Raw genomic sequence first — 17,379 nt, 5'->3', positions numbered from 1 at the left:
ACTAAACGCCTGCTACAGCAGATGATTTTTTTTTTTTTTTTTTTTTTTTTTTTTGACAGGCAGAGTGGACAGTGAGAGAGAGAGACAGAGAGAAAGGTCTTCCTTTTTTGCCGTTGGTTCACCCTCCAATGGCCGCCGCTGCAGCCGGCGCACCGCGCTGATCCGATGGCAGGAGCCAGGAGCCAGGTGCTTTTCCTGGTCTCCCATGGGGTGCAGGGCCCAAGCACCTGGGCCATCCTCCACTGCACTCCCTGGCCACAGCAGAGGGCTGGCCTGGAAGAGGGGCAACCGGGACAGAATCCGGTGCCCCGACCGGGACTAGAACCCGGTGTGCCGGCGCCGCAAGGTGGAGGATTAGCCTATTGAGCCACGGCGCCGGCTCAGCAGATGATTTTTAATAGACTTGCGGTAAGAGACTTGTTTGGGCAAAAGAAAAGAAAAAATAGTTATCTACAGTGAACGTCTCAAAATTGTCTTCACTCTTGCTATGAATTCTTTTTATAGTAAATAAATAAATAAGAACATAGGGGGCATTTGTGCTTCCGTGGGAGAGTATGTATGGTCTGGAGGAGGTCCCTCCAGCTGTCTGACTCCAATTCTATGGGAGATATTTCACTATTTTGTGAGTTTTAGATAACTGCTAACAATGTAAAATGATTCTTGGCCACGGACGTGTAAGTTCCGTCCTGTCCAGTGGAAGGGCCTTGTTTCCTCTTCCCTTTCAAAAAACCAGTTTTGTCTCCTTTTCCACATTTATTTATTTTTTTTTTTAATTTTTTTTTTTTTGACAGGCAGAGTGGACAGTGAGAGAGAGACAGAGAGAGAAAGGTCTTCCTTTGCCGTTGGTTCACCCTCCAATGGCCGCCGCTGCAGCCGGCGCACCGCGCTGATCCGATGGCAGGAGCCAGGATCCAGGTGCTTTTTCCTGGTCTCCCATGGGGTGCAGGGCCCAAGCACCTGGGCCATCCTCCACTGCACTCCCTGGCCACAGCAGAGGGCTGGCCTGGAAGAGGGGCAACCGGGACAGAATCCAGCGCCCCAACCGGGACTAGAACCCGGTGTGCCGGCGCCGCAAGGTGGAGGATTAGCCTATTGAGCCACGGCGCCGGCTAACATTTATTTTTCATTTCTTAGCTGTAGATGTGTCTGTTCTTCAGACGTCCCTTTAAACCACAGATTAATGAATAACGAATAGAATAAAATCTTTAACATGTGTGCATTTTTATGTCTGGTAAGGGTTAGGACTCGACATTATTTTTGAAGTTATCTTTTTTGCTTCAAAGAGAGACAGGAAATACAAGAAAGTGGGAGAACCTGAGGGAAAGGGAAAGAGAAAAGGGGAAAAGAGATCAGGAACCCTCTGGTTATGTCTCAGGGATAAGTTAGGAGTCTGGTCTTCCTAGATGTCAACTTTCCTTTTTCGCACTCACTGATCTTTTGGGTTGTGGTATTAGTGTGTGTTGTGGAAATATAATTAAAAACAAAATCTTCTAACCCAGACAACCTCTCAACAAAGGAAGAGAAAGAAAACACTTCCATAAAATTACTGAATAAGTATTCGACCAGAATTTGAGACAGATCTCAAGCAATCCACACAGGAGCAGGGAACCTTCTTCTGCCAAGGGCCATTTGGATATAGTGATACCATCATTCTTGGGCCACACAACATTATCAACTAAAAGATGAGCCTGCAGTAGATGTACTGAATTTCAAGTCCCGCCTGCGGTTGCCTTGGCAGGGCTGGACTGGATGATTTGGTGGGTCTTCTATGGCCCCGGAAGAGCAAATGGTCCCCACCCCTGCAAGAGACGGCAAAGACAGAAGGGACCCTCAGCTTCCACAGAGCCATGCAGATAACCCATTTCACATGTGTCCCTAACATAAACTACAATTAGTCCTCAAGTACAGCACCATTTATTAAACACATGGTTCCCACTAAATTCATCTGGCAGTTGGAACAACCATCTGTTGGCTACCTGGTTTCACACAAAGGAAAAATACACTTCTATCTTTTTCACAGGAGGCAGTTTTGCAACCGGGAATCAGGTACCCATTGAAGTCAGCCTCCTACCCTCCCACAGAAACTAGAGCAGAGCCAGCTCCCTGCTTCCATCTCCAGCCATTATGGTAATTTAATGGCAGGGAATTGGGACTGTTGCTCTTATCTACCACCAAGTCTAGATCTGACTGATTTCCCTCCAGCCAAGTCTCCCTATCTGTGAATTGTCAGAGTAAGATATTGGAACCCACCTTTCAAAAAGTTCTTGAGAGCTTTATATAAATTTCTTACCTCCTCAAAGGAATGCACATTAAAGAAATTGGAAGAGGGAAGGGGGATACAATTATAATCGTTCCCCAGGGCAATGGAGCAGGAAAAAAAATCACAATTCATAGCTAGGACAGGCCAATCAAATGACTTCTTTTTCTTATTTCTGATTAAGTGATTTTCCGCCTCCACTTAAAAGTCAAGGAGCAGCATAATCTTAAAATTCTGTCTTGCCAAGCATCTAGCTACATTTAGAATTAATTGGTTTAAAACTTAAGAAATCATCTTTCTGTGTTCTCAGAGCCTAAATTCAGCTTTGAAATTAAAGTTTGCTATGAGGAAAAGAAAGGAAGTAAGCTTTGGAAATGGACTCCGAAAACCCGAGATGGGTAATCAGATTACCAACTAGCCCTACTGACATTCAAAAGGAGGCACACTGCCCTTATTTAGTTCGTTATTTTTGAAAGCACAGATCGGCTTTCTTCTAAAACATTCCCAAGTAGAATTAAATTAATTTCATAACACTCCCAAAATGAAATAGTTTTTGCCATGGTTCTGAGTCCTTTTCCTAGTCATCTTTCCTTTTCATTGGACACCATAGGGTTGTAGTAAACCCATACTTCTTAAAGCATATAGAGGAAAAAGTTCAAAACAAAATGGCTGAACTACTGCGATTCTTCAAACAACTCCGATTATCACAAAGAGCAGCCAGCACACTGTTGCCTCCCCTTACCCTGCAGCTGCCAAATTGAGCAATAGTGTGGGGATTTCCACCCAATCTCAAGAGAAATGACCTGAAGAGAAAGTTATATTCACATTAAGCTGCTCCACCACACATGTGACTAGTCTCCACTCCAAGTTTCCAGGGCCCTACTGACTCACTTCTCTATTTAAGATGTTCATTGCCCAGAAAATAACACTGACACCATCAGAATCCATTTCCACTTTGAATGATGCCAGAATCACAAAGCAGCACAAGAAAAGGCTAAACTGCAGTGTGCCGGTTACAGTGTAAATGCGACTGAAGGAAAACCAATACGAGCTTGTGCAGGTCTTCTTCCTTTATCCAGTAGTATTTTCCAACAGATACTTTAAACACTGAGAAGGTGAAAGAGGACAGTTGATGTACCAGACAGGGCTAACCTGTTTATCTGAGCCTGGGTGGGTTCACCAGGAGACATGGATGTGACTTCAAGTCTATGGGCCAGATACTTACATTTGTCCACTTGTCCATTAGAAATTTAGTCCTGGCTCTGCCCCTGAGAGACTAGTTAATAAACCAAAATATGAACTTATTCATTTTTTACACACACACACACACACACACACACAGATAACACGACTGTCAAAGGGATCAGGGGTTTAGCGTAGCATGTGAGATAGACGCCCATGTCCTCCATCAGAGTGCCTGAGTTTGTTCCCGGCTCTGGCTCCTGCACCAGCTTCCTGCTAATGCAGACCTTGGGAGGCAGCAGTGGTGGTTCAAGTAATTGGGTTCTTGCCACCCATGTGAGAAACCTGGATTGTACTCCTGGCTCCCAGTGTCAGCCTGCCCAGTCCCAGTCATTGCAGGCATTTGGAGAGTGAATCAGCAGATCTCTCCCCCTACCCTTTGCTTGTGTGTGTGTGTTTGTGTCTCACTGTCTCTTCTCTCAAATAAATCAAAAAATAATTTAAAAAATTTGTTAAGAACTTTCAGACCAATTCCAGTGTCCATCAGTCAATATACTCACTTTCCAGTTTAAAAAAAATATATTGGGGCTGGTGTTGTGGCATACCAGGTTAAGCCATCACCTGTGATGCCAGTATCCCATATGAGCACCAGTTTGTGCTCTGGCTGCTCCACTTCCAATCCAGCTCCCTTATAATGCGCCTGGGAAGGCAGAGGAGGATGACCCAACTGCTTGGGCCTCTGCATCCACATGATAGAACCGGAAAAGCTCCCAGCTCCTAGCTCCTGGCTTCGGCTTGGCTCAGCCCCAGCCATTACAGCCATGTGGGGAGTGAACCAGCGGATGGAAGATCTCTCTCCATCTTTCCCTTGCTCTCTCTGTCACTCTGCCTAAAAAATAAAATAAAATAAAAATCTCTTTAGAAACTCAGCCACTCTCAGAAGTTCACTTTTGAACACAGTACTTGTCTATTGTCTTAAGTGTTTCTCCACAGAGCCTGGAAGCTCCTGGTGTCTTTTCCATCTTTGTGCTCCCAGAATCCACCATGATGTCTGGTACATGGCAGATACTTAAGTATTTTCAAGTGCATGAGCAGACAGATAATAGGATGATGTCTGTGAAATCCCTTTGAAAATTTTAAGGTACTATATAAACAAAGAATTATGATTATGAATAAAAAAGTTCATGTCAGAGATGGGGCAAGTTGATAGCTGAGTAAAACACTCAAGGGGCCACCCCAGAAGGACACAAATTAGAACGGCTATTCACATACCAACTCACCTTCACAAGAGCTATGAAAGCCAGGTGGGAGACCAAGGTGCCTGGTTCAGTGTAACCATAAGAGAAGACACAGAGGAGAGCAGGAAGGAAAGCACTGCCCGCATCACCCCTTCCCCAGCTCCAAGTAATGTCTCATCAAGAGAGGTGCCTCTCCTTTCGCTTGTGAGAGGTCCTGACCTTAGACTTGAAATCCAGTACCAGGACCAACATGATAAAAACCAGTGCTCAATAGAGCCCCACAGCCCAGGCACCCAGGCCAGTACCTGAAAACTGAGCCTATAGACCTCCCTTAGCCAGACAGCTAAGGTACAACCTGCAACATCCCTCCCTGACCTCTGGCATAATATGGGAAAGGGAACTTGGGACCTTGCTTTGGAGCCCAGTGCTGGACTGATACAGCTCAACATTGGACAGCCCCTAACAGCCCCATTCCCCAGGCCAGCACCTGCTGCGGAACCTCTGGACCTGCTCCAGTGCCAAGTAGAGTCCCATGGCCATAGTCCTTCTTAGCAGCAGAGACCACAGCAGTGTGCAGCTTGGGTCTAGCATTTGCAGTATTGGTGGCCACAGGACTGGGCATCTGGGCCCACTGGGAGGCTTGGAGGGATGGATTACCCTTTTCTGAACGCATCCCAGGCTCATTCTGACAGTTCAGGGTGTTAGCTGTGAATAATGCAGGGGCCGTGCATTGCAACCAACTTGCAGCAAACCTCAACTTAGGGCGCCATCTAATGCCGAAGGAGCAGAGGTATTCAGAGGCTCAGAGGAAAGTTGACAACTTAGAATTTCTGGAAGGACAGCCACAGGCAAAGCCAAATTTGAAGGCTAAAAAAAAATAACTAATCTTTCCAAACACAGATAATATTGTACACCAACAAGCATCCAGAACTCTCGCAGGGGCAGGGCAGGAGGGTGGATATGAAAGCAAGATGGCAGCTGAGTAAGAGTTTCCAATGACCTCCCCTTCTTCTTAGTGACAGCAATTGGAAGCTACGAATGCACCAAGTCATCTTCACAAGCACTGTGGAAGCCAGACAATGTCATACACCCACAAGCGTCTAGAACATCCAGGGAGGGGCCGGTGCTGTGGTATAGGGGGTTAAGCATCTGCCTGTGATACTATCATCCCATCTGAGCACCTGTTTGCCTCCCAGCTACTCCACTTCCAGTCTAGCTCCCTGCTAATACATCTGGGAAAGCAATGGAAGATGGTTAAAGTCCTTAAGGCTCTGCACCCATGTGGGAGACCTGAATGAAGTTCTAGGCTCCTGGCTTTGGTCTGGCCCAGCCTCAGCTGTTGCAGCCATTTGGGGAGTGAGCCAGAGCTCTCTCCTTCCTTCCTCTCTATCCATAACTCTGCCTTTCAAATAAATAAAAATAAATCTTTTTTAAAAACATAAAAATAAAAAAGAATTTCCAGGGAACCATAACCTCACCTAAAGGACAAAATGAGGTTCCAGAAATGAACCATGAAGGAATCAAAATTTTTCAAACATTCAAATGTGAAAATAACTGTTTTACAGAAACTCAATGAGCTTCAAGAGAACAAAGAGGAATGATTTAACATTCCAACAAAACTGATAGAATAATTAAACAAAATCAAATGCATTCTTCAACTGAAAAGTACACTAAGCAAAATTTAAAAGGCAGTAGAAGGCACCAATAGCAGAATGGACCAAACAGAAGAATCAGTGAGCTCAAAGACAAGCTATCTGAAAATTCACAATTGGAGGGAAAAAGCAATAAAAGAAGAATGAAGAAAGCTTACAGGGGGCGCAGTGGGTTAACGCCCTGGCCTGAAGCACTGGCATCCCATATGCGCGTCGGTTCTAGTCCCAGCTACTCTTCTTCCAATCCAGCTCTCTGCTATGGCCTGGGAAAGCAGTAGAAGATGGCCCAAGTCTTTGGGCCCCTGTACCTGCACAAAAGATCCGGAGGAAGCTCCTGGCTCCTGGCTTCGGATCAGCGCACCTCTGGCCATTGTGGCCTATTGGGGAGTGAACCATTGGATGGAAGACCTCTGTCTCTCTCTCTCTCTCTCTCTCTCTCTCCCTCTCTCTCTCTGTGTGTAGCTCTGAATTTCAAATAAATAAATACATCTTTCAAAAAAACAAAAAGAAAGCTTACAGGAAAGTGGGACAGCATGAAAATAGCAAATGCTTGAGTTACTGGGGCTCAAGAGGGACTTGAGAATGCAAAGGAATAGAAAGCATATTCGAAGACAGTAACAGAAAACCCAGAGCAAGGTACAAGGGTCCAAGTACAGGAGGGCAAAATTATCAGTCAGATTCAATCCAACGAAGTCTACTTCAAAATAATCAAGCTCTCCAAGGTTAAAGACAAAGAGGCTGTAAAAGAGGCAAGTAACATATAAGGGGGTCCCAATTTACCCTATTTCAGACTTCTTAGCAGAAACCTTATGGGCCAGGAGGGAGTAGGATGAGATGTTCATGACACTTAAAGGGGGAGAAAATTTCCAGCCAAGAATGCTGTTCACAGCAAATCTATCCTTCAGATATGAGAAAGAGATAAAGACATTCCCATATTGATAAACACTGAGAAAATTTATCATCACCAGACCTGTGTTACAAGAAATGCTGAAGCACTGTGACACAGTGGGCTAAGCCACGTCCCCACAACCCACATCAGTGGGCTGCTTCAACTCCTAACTATTCAGCTGCTTCCTGCTCATGCAATCTGGGAAGCAGCAGATTTTAGTGCAAGTGCCTAGGACCCTACTGGCCATGTGTAAGAGTTGGATGGAGTTCTGGGCTCCTGGCTTTGGCCTGGCCCAGCCCTGGCTACTGTGGGCATTTGAGGAGTGAACCAGTGGATACAGGATAGGTCAATCAATCATTCTCTCTCTCTCTCTGCCCCTCAAGTAGATCAAACTAATAAACTTTAAAAAATGTTGAAGGGAGCTCATCAAACTGAAAGAAAGAGATATTATGAGTAGGAAGAAGCATCAGAAGGTAGAAAATGGACCTGGTAAGAGTAACTATACAAATTCAGAAAGCGCTAATGCAAATATGGTATATAAACCATCCATGTCAGTTGAGAGACTAAACAAAATAGCTACAGTAAAATGTTGAGATGGGCAATATAGAAAAAGGTAAAATGGAATATCAGCAATTCAAAATGCAGGTAGGGACAGAGTATACTGTGGAGATTTTGTTAATCAGTATTTCTTAGCTCAATGTCTTTTATTTGTTTCTTATTTTTGTTAGGTTACTATCATTTCAAAATAGCTTATTTTAACAAAAAGATGGTTTTTGTAAGCCTCATGGTAACCACAATGAAAAAAATATAAACTAAACTTACCAAAAATAACAAGCAAGGAATCAAAGTACACTAGAGAAAACCACTTAACCACAAAGAAAGTAAGAGAGGAAGAAAGAAACTACAGTAAAAATTAAAAAGAAGTATCAAAATGACAGTCGTAAGATTTTACCTATCTCAATTATCTTAAAAGTAAGTAGATTAAATTCTCCTATGAAGAGACATAAAGTGATTGAATGGATTAAAAAAAGCAATCAAAGGTAGTGAAAGGGACAAGCGGGAGTATGAGTAAAGTAAGTGGCAGATTGCCAGAAACTGGGGATGAAGCTGGGACACTTACGACTTCCTCTGACCTCTGGTTACAGCTTTTGCAGGAAGATTCAACCATCAAGCCATGGGACCGAAACTGAGAACCAGGAGATCTTCACTCACTCTGCCTGGTAGCAACACTGAATCTGGATGTCTAGGGCCTTGTTCAAAACTGAGTTGGGGATCGGGGAGGAGCAGCAGCCTGAGGCCTATTAGCATATAAAACTATAAAGCAAGAGGGAAAAAATGTCAGAGGTTCAGAAGTTTTACATATGCTTGCATGAGTTTTTGCAGAAGCCAGGAAAAGAATTCTAGAAAATTGTTGAGCATCTTGAGTGGACTGAAGCCAGGAACACTGCAAGAGAAAAAAAAATGAGCATAGGTTGAAATGAAAGGTAAAATGAGGTGATGAAAGCAGAGCAAGAAGAAGGAAGATGGAAAAGAACGGAAGCCCACAGAATAGGAATAAAAACGCAACAATTCTATCAAACTAAAAGTAGCAAGGGAAGACAAATTTCTTTTAAAATATTTAATTAATTTATTTGAGAGGTAGAATTACAGATAAAGGTGAGAGAAAGGAGAGAAAGAGAGAGAGAGAACAGTTTTCCATCTACTGGTTCACTCCCCAGATGGCCGCAACAGCCAGAGCTGGGCCAATCCGAAGCCAGGAGTCAGGAGCTTCTTCCTGGTCTCCCACGCAGGTGCAGGGGCCCAAGGACTTGGGCCAACCTCAACTGCTTTCCCAGGCCATAGCAGAGAGCTGGATTGGAAGTGGAGCAGCCGGGACTCAAACCAGCATCCATATGGGATTCGGGTGCCGCAGGTGAGGCTTAGCCCACGATGCCACAGCAACAGCCCCAGAAGATGAATTTCAATAAGTTTTTCAGATGCAGAGGATAAGAACAAAGACCAAAAAAACATGCTCACCAAATGACAATGATGTATATTCAAAAATGTTCATTCCACTGTTATTTATGATAGCATAGAAAATAAATCAAGCAAAATATGATACTAAAGGCCCAGTTAAGTAAATCATGGAACATCCATACTATTAGGTTAGCGTCTCGTTTTCCTGCAAGCAGCAGAGTAGCCACCTCCTCTCGCATGTAAAAAGCTCCATTGTATAGTCACGCACAGCAGATTTGGGCAGGCTGACCCAGTGGCCAGGCTGACCCAGTGGGTGCAGTAGTGTAGAGATGTCATCAAAACCCAGGTTCTTCCTTTCTACTGTTATCCGCAGCACGTTGTCTTGTAATTTTTAGGCTTGTTGACTTGTGGTCACAGTGTGGCTGGAATAGATTCCAATGTCATATGCTCGTTTGATTGACTTAAAAGGCAGGAAGCAGGGTACAAAGTAGAGCAGCGGGAGACCTGGAAGAAGCTCCTGGCTCCTGGCTTTGGTCTAGCCTAGCCCTGACCATTGCAGCCATTTGAGGAGTGAACCAGAGATGGAAGATCTCTCTCTCTCTAACTCTGCCTTTCAAATAAATAAATAAATCTTTGTAAAAATGCTGGTGATTGGCCGGCGCCGCGGCTCACTAGGCTAATCCTCCACCTAGCGGCGCCGGCACACCGGGTTCTAGTCCCGGTCGGGGCGCCGGATTCTGTCCCGGTTGCCCCTCTTCCAGGCCAGCCCTCTGCTGTGGCCAGGGAGTGCAGTGGAGGATGGCCCAGGTGCTTGGGCCCTGCACCCCATGGGAGACCAGGAAAAGCACCTGGCTCCTGGCTCCTGCCATCGGATCAGCGCGCTGCGCCGGCCGCGGCGGCCATTGGAGGGTGAACCAACGGCAAAGGAAGACCTTTCTCTCTGTCTCTCTCTCTCACTGTCCACTCTGCCTGTCAAAAAAAAAAAAAAAAAAAGCTGGTGATTGGGGCTGGTGTTTTGGTGCAGCAGGTTCAGCCACTGTCTGCAATGTTGGCATCTCATATGAGCAATGGTTTGTGTCCCGGCAGTTCCACTTCTGATTCAGCTCCCTACTAGTGGCCTGGAAAAGACAGTGGAAGACAGCCCAAGTGGTTGGGTCCCTGCCACCCACGTTGGAGATCTGGATGAAGCTCCTGGCTCCTGACTTTGACCTGGCCCAGCCTTGGCTGATGTGGCCATCTGAGGAGTGAACAAATAGATGGAGGACCTCTCTCCCTCCCTTTCTCTTTGTAACTGACTTTCTTTTTTTTTTAATTTTTTTAAAAATATTTATTTATTTATTTGAAAGTCAGAGTTACACAGAGAGGAGAGGCAGAGAGAGAGAGAGAGAAAGGTCTTCCATCTGATGGTTCACTCTCCAGATGGCCACAATGGCTGGAGCTGCACCGATCCGAAGCCAGGAGCTAGGAACTTCTTCTGGGTCTCCCACGTGGGTGCAGGAGCCCAAGGACTTGGGCCATCTTCTACTGCTATCCTGGGCCATAGCAGAGAGCTGGACAGGAAGTGGAGCAGCTGGGTCTCGAACCGGCGCCCATATGGGATGCTGGCACTTCAGGTCAGGGCGTTAACCCACTGCGCCACGCCAGCCCCTGTAATTGACTTTTTTTTTTTTTTTTTACAGGCAGAGTGGACAGTGAGAGAGAGAGAGAGAGAGAAAGGATTTCCTTTACAGTTGGTTCACCCTCCAATGGCCGCCACTGCCGGCGCGCTATAGCCGACACACTGTGCTGATCCGATGGCAGGAGCCAGGTACTTCTCCTGGTCTCCCATGGGGTGCAGGACCCAAGCACTTGGGCCATCCTCCACTGCACTCTCTGCCACAGCATAGAGCTGGCCTGGAAGAGGGGCAACCGGGACAGAATCTGGCGCCCCGACCGGGACTAGAACCCGGTGTGCCGGCGCTGCAAGGCGGAGGATTAGCCTAGTGAGCCCCGGCGCCAGCCTGTAATTGACTTTCAAATACCCTCCCTTTCTCTTCGTAACTCTGACTTTCAAATATATATATTTGGCTAAGATCAACTGCAATTGAATAAATATATCTTCAAAAATGTTGGTTACTGTTTTATTGTATTAAAATATACACAACAGGCCGGCGCCGCGGCTCACTAGGCTAATCCTCCGCCTAGCGGCGCCGGCACACCGGGTTCTAGTCCCGGTCGGGGCGCCGGATTCTGTCCCGGTTGCCCCTCTTCCAGGCCAGCCCTCTGCTGTGGCCAGGGAGTGCAGTGGAGGATGGCCCAGGTGCTTGGGCCCTGCACCCCATGGGAGACCAGGAAAAGCACCTGGCTCCTGGCTCCTGCCATCGGATCAGCGCAGTGCGCCGGCCGCAGCGCACCGGCCGCGGCGGCCATTGGAGGGTGAACCAACGGCAAAGGAAGACCTTTCTCTCTGTCTCTCTCTCTCACTGTCCACTCTGCCTGTCAAAAAAATATATATATATACACAACAGTAAATTTAACATCTTTACCAATTTAAATGTACAATTCAGTGCATCACATACATTTGTAATATTGTGCAACTATTACCCATCCATCTCTAGAATTATTTTCTTTTTCTTTTAAAGATTTTATTTATTTGAAAGGTAGAGTAATAGAGAGATCTTCCATCCACCGGTTCAGTCCCTAAATGGCTGCAATGGTCAGGGCTGGGCCAGACTGAAGCCCGGATCCTAGAAGCCCATCTGGGTCTCCCACATGGGTAGCAGGGGACCAGGTACTTGGGCCATCTTCCACTGCTTTTCCCAGGCACATTAGCAGTGAGCAGAATCGGAAGCAGAGCAGCATTGCAGGGGCGGTTTAACCCATTGCACCACAACACCAGCCCCCCAGAAATCTTTTCATCTTGCAAAATTCAAACTCTACCTATTAAGCACAGTTTCCAGTTTCCTTCCTCCCCACTCCCTGGGAATCACCATTCTACCTGTTTCTAGCAATTCGACTACTTTAGGTACCTCCTGTAAGTAGAATCGTGCAGTATTTTCCTCTTTGTGACTGGCTCATTTCATTAGCATAATATTCTCCAGGTTCATCTCTTTGTACTGTATGTCAGATTTCCATTCCTTTTGAACTTAATAATACTCTATTATATGTTTATACCATATTTTGCTTATCCACTTATTTTCCAATGGACAGCTGAATTGCTCTCACATTTGAACTATTGTGAATAAAGCTGCTATGAACATAAGTGTAGAAATATATCTCTTTGAGATCCTCTATTCAGTTCTTTGGGGCACATGCTCAGAAGCGAAGTCCCTTGACCATTTGTAATTCTATTGTTAACTTTTTTAAGGAACTGCCTACTGTTTTGCACAGCAGGGCACCATTTTTTTTCCCTACCAATAGTGAACAAAGCTTCCAATTTCTCCCACCTCCTTCCAACACTCACTTTCTAGGTTTTTTTTTTTAATACTCATTTTTAAAATTTATTTGAAAGGCAGAATTACAGAGAGGAGAGGTAGAGAGAAGAAAGAGAGAGAGAGAGAGAGAGAGGTCTTCCATCCACTGGTTCACTCCCCAAATGGCCACAATGGCCAGAGCTGCACTGATCCAAAGCCAGCAACTAGGAGCTTCTTCCTGATCTCCCACACAGGTACAGGGGCCCAAGGACTTGGGCCATCCTCTACTGCTTCCCAGGCCATAGCAGAGAGCTGGATCAGAAGTGGAGTAGTCGGGACTCGACCCAGCGCCCATATGGATGTTGGCACTGAAGGCACCAGCTTTACCTGCTACCCACAGTGCCAGCCCCCTAGTTTTTTTTTTTTTTAATAATAACCACCCTAATGAAGGTGAAGTTATATTGCAGTTTTGATGTGCATTTCCCTAATTAGCAGATTTTGAGAATCTTTTCATGTGTTTATTGGCCATCTTTACATCACCAAAGTTAGCAAATAAATTTTGTAAAATATTACATAGAGCCAAAAAATAATTTCACCTAAATATACAAGCCAGAAAACATGATTTTTAAAAATCTCATTTATAAGAGTAAGAAGGAATATATTGGAAATAATATAATTTAGGTAAGAAAACAACCACTCAGAGAAAAATGATAAAACTTATTAGAAGAAATAGAGAACCTCTCAACAGATATACACTCATGGTCAAGAAGACTAACTATAGTCAGGATGGCTTTTTCCAAGTTATGCTTCACTGTAACTTCACCAATTATGTGATCAAGATCTTTTCTCATCCTTGCTAATTGCATAAGTGATATGGTATTTAATAATGGTTTTATTAATTAAAATGATGTTGCTATTTTCCAATATTTAAAGGTCATTTGTCTATTTACCCTTCCTCATATTTCTGTGGAGTTATTTGTAGCTCTTTTCTTTAAAAAAATATTTATTTGAAAGGCAAAGTTACAGAGAGAGAGATCTTCTATCCATTGATTCACTCCCCAGATGGCTGCAACGGACAAAGCTGGGAGGGTCTGAAGCCAGGAGCCTGGAACTTCTTGCAGGCCTTCCACGTGCGTGTAGCCCAATCACTTGGATCATTTTCCACTGCTTTCCCAGGGGCATTAGCAGGGAGCTGGATCAGAAACAGAGCAGCCGCGACTTGAACTGGCACCCATATGGGATGCTGGTGTCTGGAACTGGTGCCCATAGGATGCTGGTGCCGTAGGCAGTGGCTTTACCCACTATGCCACAGCGTCAGCCCCTGATCTGTTTTCTAAGCAAACGATTACTTCACTTTGTGAGCCAAACTATTGTTGCAGGAGTCTGCAGTTATTACACTTCTTTTTCTCCCCTGGGTTCATGTCTGGTGTCCACAAAGAATGAGGAGTATGGACAAGGAAGAATGTGTAAAGTGGATGTGGCTGAAAGAAAGCAGAGAAGTTAGTTAAAGCAAAAACCAAGAAGGTGGGGGAAAAAAAGACTCCTGGCAATGCCAAGACAGATCCCTGAAGGAGAGAGCCAGTGAGAGCTGACTGCCTGGGAGATTTTACAGACTTGTGGTGGGGGCGGCGCCGTGGCTCACTTGGTTAATTCTCTGCCTGCAGCGCCAGCATCCCATATGGGCACCAGGTTCTAGTCCCGGTTGCCCCTCTTCCAGGCCAGCTCTCTGCTGTGGCCCGGGAGTGCAGTGGAGGATGGTCCAAGTGCTTGGGCCCTGCACCCGCATGAGACCAGGAGGAAGCACCTGGCTCCTGGCTTTGGATCGGTGCAGCGTCAGCTGTAGCGGCCATTTGGGGGGTGAACCAATGGAAGGAAGACCTTTCTCTCTGTCTCTCTCTCACAATCTATAACTCTACCTGTCAAGTAAATTTAAAAAAAAAGGGAGGGGGGACGTTCTCGTGATTGGTCCTCGAGAGAGATGCTTTTGATTGGTTAATTAGATGAAAGTTCCAACTGAGACTTAATAAAGACAACAGAAAATGCATGAAACTTTTTCCCAAGGAGCAGAGTTCTCATTACCCAGACCAGTTACGACGGCATACAAAAATCTGGATTACAAGAACTAGCGCGTGACAGCAATGTCCCTGACAGAAGCCTGTGGCTTGACTTTCCTCAGATCCTCCAAGACTCATCTCCGGATGGTGGGAAAGGGCCCCATGGACCCTGTCTACCCAGCCCGAAGTCTCTCTCTATCACTATTACAATATTTAAGGGTTGAAGGGGCAGTTTTTAGATGGATGTATGTTTCATTTAATCTGGATTTCTGAATCTGAGCATTTGTCATCAGCTGTAAAATGGGTATGAAAATAATACCTCCTACCCCATAGATTTAGAGAGGGGTTATGAGTATACAAAGAGAAAAGTGATAGTGTACCCGGTATGTAATCACTGGGATGATTTAATGTTCACTATCATTATTATTAAAAATAACAATAAATAATGCAGTAATAAAAGTTTATATTGACAGGGCACTTTAAGATGTTCTAACTATTTTAATACCTTCATTGAATCTTTTTAGCAATCCTATAAAGAGGGTAGAACTGTGCTGAAATAATGCCTCACTGCTGCTGTCTAGTCCAGAAGTGTGAAGAGAGACATGGGTAAGGTTTGGGAGAGAAGACAAAGCCCAGATAGGCTAGGTTAGGACCTCATCCAAATCACACCTTGTAGGAATGGGGAAACTCAGTGCACAAGGCCAAGGCTGAATGTGCTAAAGATAAAGGCACAGTGGAGCCCGGATGTCACCTGAAGTTTTCTTGCCCTTTCAGATCTGGAGTTCCAAGCAATATGGAATCTATCCCAAGATTCTACAAATCCCTCCAAGGCTCACATTCTCATGATCATTTCTAGCTCCAAAACTCCTTCTTCCAATGAATTGGTACAGTGTGCAGATCACCATGGCATCTAACATGTGATGTTCCTTGTTGCTTTAAGCTGAATGAAATTCACCTTCAAGGGGCATATTTTGGTGCAGTGGTGAAACTGCCACTTGGCATGCTACATCCCATGTTGGAGTGCTTGGATTCAAGTCTAGTCTCTGCTCATCATTCCAGCTTCCTGTTAACATGCACCCTATAACAGGGATGGCTCAAAAAGACCTAGGTTGAGTTCCTGGCTCCAGGCTTCAGCCTGGCCCAGACCTGCCTACTGTGAGCATTTGGAAAGTGAACCAGCACATAGGAGATCTCTCCCTGTCTCTCTGCCTTTCAAATAACCAAAATAAAGTAATTCTTAAATTTAAAGCAAAAGAAAACTCACCCTTGACAGAATTTTCAAAATAAAATAAAGCAAAACAAAATAAAACACACATTCTTACAAGCATGTAGTAGATGTTACTGAAAATTTGTGAGGGACAGAAGAGTCAGTTACATTGTCAAAACGCAAATACACACACACACACACACAAACACAGAACTTCAAATTGCAATGGACTCCCTTGTCCATCTTTTGGTTACTCCACAGTCAGGAACTGTTTCCACTGGCTACCGTATCCCTGTGATCCCCTAGATCCAAGCCTCAGTCCACCTTACTGTCTCTTAAAAAAAAAAAAAATTTATGTAGAAAGGCAGAGTTACAGGGGCAGAGACAGAGATAGAGAGAGGTCTTCCATCTGCTGGTTCACTCCCCAAAAGGCCACAACAGCCAGAGCTGGCCGATCTCAAGTCAGGAGCCAGGAACTTCCTCTAGGTCTCCCACGGGGTTCAGGAGCCTAAAGACTTAAGCGATCTTCTACTGCGTCCCCAGGCCTATTAAAGAGCTGGATTGGAAGTGGAGCTGCTGGGAATTGAACCGGTGCCCAACTGGGATGCCAGCACTGCAGGTGGCAGCTTCACCGGCCCCATTGCTGCTGCTTTTCTTATCTGCCCCTCTGATCACTCCTCTTTTCTATGTCTGTCTGGATTAGTTCCAAGAACTCCAAATTCTCTTTATCCTGTTTTCCTAATAGTTCAGCTCTCCCCATCTTTACTCTCAAATCAGGTTTAGATCTACATCTCCCAGTCTATACTACGCCTGACAGAACAAAGGGGATTTTCTTTTCTAAAAACAGTTTTCTATTTATTTTAGGGTTTCTTTTTATAGCTAGCATCTTTTGCTTTTTTTTCTTTTAATGTATTGGCCCCATTCTTTTCTCTCTCTCTCTCTCTCTCTCTCTCTCTCTCTCTCTCTCTCTCTCTCTTTCTCTCTCTGAAAGACAGAGTTACAGAGAAAGGTAGAGCAAGAGAGAGAGAGAGGACTTCCATTCTGCTGGTCCACTCCCCAAATGACCGCAATGGCCAGAACTGAGCCAATCTGAAGCCAAGAGCCAGGAGCTTCTTCTGGCTCTCCTAGGCAGGTGCAGGGGCACAAGGACTTGGGCATTTTCCACTGCTTTCCTAGGCCACAGCAGAGAGCTAAACTGAAAGAGGAGCAGCTGGGACATGAACCGGCGCCCATATGTGATGCTGGCACTGCAGGCTGGGGCCTTAACCCATCACACCACAGCGCTGGCCCCAAGTCCCCATTCTCTGAGTTGTGGTTACATATGTATGTGCGTATACATGTATAAGTGTATAAAATGCACACACACATATTATATATACATATATATAATCATATATATACATACATATAGATATATACATATATATATAGTCCATTACACTAGCATTTAAAATGTCATACAGTAGCCAATATTGTGGTGCAGTGGGTCAAGCTGCTGCTTGCAATATTAGCATTCCATATTGGTTCAAGTCCTGGCTGTTCCACTTCTGAT

At 45.1% G+C, this 17,379-nt stretch overlaps 1 protein-coding gene across 2 annotated transcripts in view; it reads right to left on the bottom strand.

The window, feature by feature from the left end:
- The window catches only part of SDHD (succinate dehydrogenase complex subunit D), a 65,710-nt gene that overhangs the window by 13,902 nt on the left and 34,429 nt on the right, over window positions 1-17,379 (bottom strand). The window contains exon 3 of one of the 2 annotated variants that reach the window (XM_089334010.1): window positions 1,539-1,799. The exons of the other annotated variant lie outside the window; for it this stretch is intronic. Coding sequence (XP_089190136.1) covers window positions 1,672-1,799 — 128 coding nt within the window. The 3' untranslated portion in view covers window positions 1,539-1,671. Of the gene's footprint in view, window positions 1-1,538; window positions 1,800-17,379 lie in introns of those variants that run through there. 2 annotated transcript variants of the gene reach the window in all.

This window comes from Oryctolagus cuniculus, chromosome 1, assembly GCF_051225735.1.
Source record: "Oryctolagus cuniculus isolate XC-2025 breed Fujian yellow rabbit chromosome 1, ASM5122573v1, whole genome shotgun sequence".
Classification (NCBI taxonomy): Eukaryota; Metazoa; Chordata; class Mammalia; order Lagomorpha; family Leporidae; genus Oryctolagus; species Oryctolagus cuniculus.
This window is presented reverse-complemented; position numbering and strand designations above follow the sequence as displayed.